Source organism: Morone saxatilis, unplaced genomic scaffold, assembly GCF_004916995.1.
Source record: "Morone saxatilis isolate NCDOM2014 unplaced genomic scaffold, NCSU_SB_2.0 Contig7, whole genome shotgun sequence".
Lineage (NCBI taxonomy): Eukaryota > Metazoa > Chordata > Actinopteri > Moronidae > Morone > Morone saxatilis.
This window is the reverse complement of record NW_023340246.1, coordinates 17,005,988-17,011,703: the sequence shown is the minus strand read 5'-3', so window position 1 is coordinate 17,011,703 and position 5,716 is coordinate 17,005,988. Positions and strand designations below refer to the sequence as shown.

Below are 5,716 nucleotides of genomic sequence, written 5' to 3'. Positions count from 1 at the left end.
AGCAGCACCCAACCACCAACCCAGCAGCACCCAAATACAAACCGTCCCCGCCCACGGGCATCCAGCACCGCAGGGCCTCTGCACCAAGCAAACCACCCGGGACCGGCAACAGACCCCGCATCCACCCGGCCGAGAGGGAAGATCAGCGGGCAACACAACACACGGGAAAACAAAAACCACCCCGCCCCACTCCAACCAGGCCGGAGGGACACGGGGGCACCCCTCAAGCCAGCAAGGAGAACCCCCCGCCCCCCGACCGCACCAGGCCCAGCGGCCCGCTGCACTCGCCCGCCCCCTAAGCGCGCCTCCACACCGCCCCCAGATCCGCATCTGGGAACAAGGCCCAGGAACTCCCCCCGGGACCCGGGAGAAAAGGAAGGTCCCACGGAGCCAGGCAGCAACAAGCATACCCCCCGACACCACGAAGCAGAGGAGAACACTGGACACAGGAATAGATAACGGCCCAACAACCCGGCGCAACCAGAGACACAGCCCAAGGACCCAGCCCGCCCACTCGCAGGGCACGGCCCCGCCAACCCCTCCCCAGCCACAAAATACCAGCCCCAACACCGCCCACGCAAAACAGAACCACCGCAGGCCACCCAACCCAGGGATACCCCAGCCCCGAAGCCTGACGGCAGCCAAGTCAGACAGCGGCGGCAAGGAAAACCCTGGACACGCCGACATGCACCCGGGACCAGCCACTCAGGAGGGAACACCGAGAGCCGCCCGTAAAGTCGCCAGAGCGAACCACCAGACCGACCCGGCCACAAATCAAAAACAGGGACTAAGCAGCCAAATCAAAGCCAGGCAGAAGGGTCCGGAAAACCAAAAAAAGCTCTTAGACACCGCACAGGTACTAGGGGCTGTTGCTGCAGGTGCTGCTGAATTTGTTGATGCTGCTGTTGTAGTTGCTGCTGTTGCTGTATGTGCTGTTGGAGCTGATGTTGATGCTGCTGTTGCTGTATGTGTTGGAGCTGCTGCTGAATGTGATGCTGCTGAATGTGCTGTTGCTGAAGCTGCTGTTGTTGTTGTATGTGTTGGTGCTGCAGCATCTGCTGCTGCTGCTGTTGGAGTTGCTGCTGTTGCTGTTGGAGTTGTTGCTGCTGTTGCTGGAGTTGTTGTTGCTGCTGCTGTTGTAGTTGCTGCTGCTGCTGCTGGAGTTGTTGCTGCTGCTGCTGTTGAAGCTGTTGTTGGTGGTGCTGAATTTGTTGGTGGTGTTGTAGCTGTTGCTGTTGATGATGGTGCTGTTGCTGCTGCTGTTGTTGTTGTTGTTGTTGTTGTTGATGGTGACTTGGTTGTTGTTGCTGTTGTTGTGAAGGATGATGAGAAGGTGGAGGTCCCACCATTAGGCGACCCATTTCTAGCCCCCCGAAGATGACCTGACCAGGACTGGAGTACCTGGTGGGAACTGTGTACTGGGCTGTCAGGATGGTGTCCTGGCTTTGGTCTGACCCCCCTGCAGCAGCCCCAGCAGGGTTTGCTGTGGGATTTGTGAGGACATCCAGCTGAACATTTTGATTGGCTAGGAGTGACTGGACCAGACCGATGCTTTGGGCAGGCGAAATGGCCTGGGCGGGACTGTGAATGGGGGCAATGGGGATGTTGACGGTGCAGGGTGGGTTGTCGTCGGCACCACCGGCAGGCCCGGTGACAGGCAGGTCATCTTCATCTTCACTGAAGACGTTGGGGCTGAAGACAGGCAGGTTGATGTAGTCCATGGAGATCTTACGCACCTCAGGCAGGTAGATGGTCATCTGTCTAGGCTGCAGATGGAGGAGGCTTGTCTTATAAATGACTACGGGGAGAAAGACAGAATGAGTCAGAATGAGAATACAAATAAAGGTAACTGAAAAATCTGACTAATTATGACCATAAATGTTATTCATTTATCCATTCAGGGATAAATGCTGAAGTCAAAAGGTGTTGATTGGTTACCTGCACCAAGATTGGTTGGCAAGAATGTGGCCAGCCCCACAATCTTGAACTTTGTTCCCCAAATATTGGATGTGACCTGAGCAAGGTAATTTTGCTGCACGAGAGGAAGAAAGAGAATCATTAGTTACTATTTAAAACGTACAAAAGATCTACAGAATAAATAGAAAAAAGTTCACCATCAAACAAAACAAAAACAATGATTACGGCTTAAATAATTCGACTTTTACCTGAGTGATGTCATCTAGAGGAAACTCCCTCCGTGTCAGACTGGGTGACCCAATCGAGGGTTTCCGTATAGGTAACCGTGGTGACCTGGAGATCTCTTGTGTAGTACGGGACAGTTTGGGCGATTTTCTGGGATCAATGTTGATCCTGTTGGTAAAGGGACAAACTAAGTCTCTACAGAGAAGGTAGCAAATAAAAAAAAGAATGTTTAGGCATGCAGTGAACCAAAAAACAAGTGCAGAAGCTCGTGTGTGCAAAAGCGTTAATATAGGAAGGAAGGTTAACAGTTCAACAGCTGCTGGGATGCAACAATAATTCATCCCTGAGGTACAATGCACAATAAAACTCATAAAGAAGTAGATTCTTGTGTATTTGTCAGAAATATTAATCAAAATAATTAATAAACATATATTTAAAAAGGTTAATTCTATGTTTTCATGCGGTTCTCTATATGTAAACTAATGCTGAATAACTGATTTATGTAGGAAATACATTTGTAAAGATAACAAACAACCTCTATGCACATGGACCGATGACTGCCGACGGGTCAAAGAACCAAGTTTCACACACACACACACACAACAGAAACGTTGTCATGCTGCAGTACAAACGGGTAAGAGGGGGCTGGTTACCTGGGCAGTTTAGGGGATTTGCTGCCCCTGGATATCTTTGGAGATTTCTTGCCAACCCAGTCGTCACTCAGCTCAATGTCACTGGAGTCTGAGCAGTTACAGCTGTCAATCATGGCAGATATCAAACTGTTGCCGTATATCTCATCTGAGCAGAGAAAGCAAGATGGAGCAGGGAAAGGAAGGAGTACGTTTTGAGTAAACAGATTGTAAATGTGAAAAAAACTTTACTAAACACGGATAATATGTTGTGTTTGTTCTCTTATTTACAACGATGCAGCAGAACTGCCACTTTGATGTTAAAAATAACACAATTAGCAAACATTTTCATAATCTTGCTGTTTCATGAGTATAACCTTGTGGACTAAAAATCAAGGAGGAATATAAGACGCTCCACAAAATGTCAGTCTTTGGAAACTTAAAAATACATCTGGCATTGGAGGAAATCTACTTTAACAACCTGGAGGTAGAAACCTTCATAATTTATGCAAAACATTACACATCACATGTTCTACCATTTCTACAGATAAACATTTAAGCTCGTTCGGTCCTAACAATTGTTTCAGTGCTTTCAATACTTCTCTTTTTCATCATTCGTATGGAGTCACTGCTGCTCCAGTTTAGGTCAAGCTAATTTATTTGATGGACATTAAAGTGTGGATGGGCTGGAACCATTTCATGGCTGGCTTCATTTATCACTGTGTGGGGAGGGTGGGGGTTGATTTATGAGGAACCCAGGGGCCATCAGAGCCCCCATTAAACAGCTTTTAATTAACATGGGCCCAGTCTGCCCTATGTGACTAAAACATACTCACTCTCTGAGCGCCGGCTCAAGAAACTCAAATAACTGGAAAAGTACTGGAGCGGGCAAATATGTCTGTGAGGAATACATTTAACGGTTCTATTTTAATCTTTACAAACAGTAAAACATGCATGTACAGTTTGTAATGATTAAACAACTCATATTGGTATTAAAGAAACAGCCATCCACATCCAGGTCAGTTACACACGAGAGTAAGAAATTCTAATATTCTTTACAATTACGTAGGGATGTCCCGATCCAAGTCATATAACACTGAGTATCTGCACAGTGCACACATCAAGTACATTAAAGTTATTAAAATCAATCCAGTGCTTGACAATTGAACAGCTCTGCATTGCATTAAGATTTACCCGTTTTTCCATCCGTCTTGGGGTCCATAATGACAAACTCTGGACGCAGTTTACTTATTCGTCGGCCTTTGAGGATCGGCACCAGACCTCCGAGGTACTCCAGGTACAGAGTGTAGCAGGGCCCCCCGACCTCAGGGTTATCCTCCGTACGCTTCATGGTACAGTGCAGACGCTCGTTTCCAGCTGTCGGGTAGCTCACAAAATCGCGCATGTTGTTGGGATCTGGGATGGGGGGCTGATGAGAAAACATGGGGTTGTAGAGAAGTTAGAGTACATTTGAAGTGTTAAAGATTGTTGTGCTAAGACACACTTTGCCTGAGCTAATGTCGGTCCAGTGAGGACTTGCTGTTTTGTAAGTTTCCAGGAAGCTCTTCATATTTATTTTTATGGTTTTAATGGCTCTAGCGCCTCCTGTTCTGGGTTACCTTGATGGTGGGGACGAAAGCAGTAGTGACGTAAGAACAGAGGCGGGAAGGCATGGTGAGCTTGGCAACATCTTTTTCCTCCTTCACTGCTGTGGCGATGCCCTGCTGGCAGAGGAGCTGCAAGTTGGCAACGCGGTGCTCCACTCGCACGACGTAGAGCGCCGGGCCACAGGCCAAGAACAGACGAGAGTCCCGGTGACCCCAGCACAGCGTAGTGATGGGGCGCTGCAGGGTGATGGAGTAGATACAGTGGAGAGAGGAGAAGAGCGTTCTGTCACATTTACTGCAATACATCTTTTCAAAACAGTTCATATTCAGCATAAAAGGTGTCTGACTGTTACGGCTGCGATAAAACTCTTTCTTGAACTTTGCAGGAATGTCTTCAAATAATGAATATACTTTTAATCTTCTTGGAAGGTTTGACACATGGTGCAGCATCGCGGATGTCGGATACAATCGACTGACTATTTCAAGAACAATCTGATATAATGCATGCATTTTAACATGCTTGACTATATCAGACTGTCCTAATAAAAACTGAGTTTAAATAAACTTAGACGCTAGACAGCAGAGTTGTTTACAGCTATTTACATAATTTTATATTTGCAACTTTGTGTCTGTCTGGTAGTTTAAAAACAGCCTAATTAAAGTGTTTTTCCTGAGATGACAGCCACATTTCTCCAGGTACTGACGTCTTAGCTCTCCAAATACACGTTGAGGAGTCCAATCATTAAGAAAGGGAAACAAAATACACAAATGCAAGTGTGAGACCAGACAATTACAAACACATCTCATTAGTTAAGTAAAATTTGCTACCACAAATTAGAAATCCAAGTACTGCGACAGGTTTGGACAGTTAAATGATCACCTGTGCTGGCGTGTCCAGTGTGTAGATGTGTTCACCCCGAACGTTGTAGAACTTAACAATGGCATTCTTGGTGGGAGGAGGGCAGGAAGGGTCAGGGGATAGGAGGGTCCTCTCCATCCCTGCCACTGCTAGTAGGTCCCCCTGCGAGCACCACTGGACCACCACATCTGCAGGAGTCACAGGAGAAAAAGTAACCATAATGTTTTACACAAAATTCCCCGAGACATCATTTGTTAGTCGGTATAATGAAGAGAGAGAGAGAGAAGAGAAGAAAGTTGCACACTTGGGTATGCATTAATGAGAAGACACCCACACACCTTTCAGGCCGGTGCGGATGAGGGTGGGAGAGAGGTCGTCGTAGTTGTTCATCAGGCTGATGTCTCCAGATGTGAAGCTGACTGTCAGCAGTGGTTTCTGGCTGTGCACTGAAGAGAGACAAACACAAACATCTTAGACGG

At 47.2% G+C, this 5,716-nt stretch overlaps 1 protein-coding gene across 1 annotated transcript in view; it reads right to left on the bottom strand.

Moving 5' to 3' along the window:
* Positions 1-5,716, bottom strand: part of tulp4a (TUB like protein 4a) — a gene marked incomplete in the record, with an annotated part of 24,748 nt that overhangs the window by 5,214 nt on the left and 13,818 nt on the right. Inside the window, 8 exon segments of the mRNA XM_035678582.1 lie at positions 866-1,798; positions 1,939-2,032; positions 2,166-2,310; positions 2,796-2,940; positions 3,966-4,200; positions 4,391-4,615; positions 5,259-5,425; positions 5,576-5,683. Coding sequence (XP_035534475.1) covers positions 866-1,798; positions 1,939-2,032; positions 2,166-2,310; positions 2,796-2,940; positions 3,966-4,200; positions 4,391-4,615; positions 5,259-5,425; positions 5,576-5,683 — 2,052 coding nt within the window.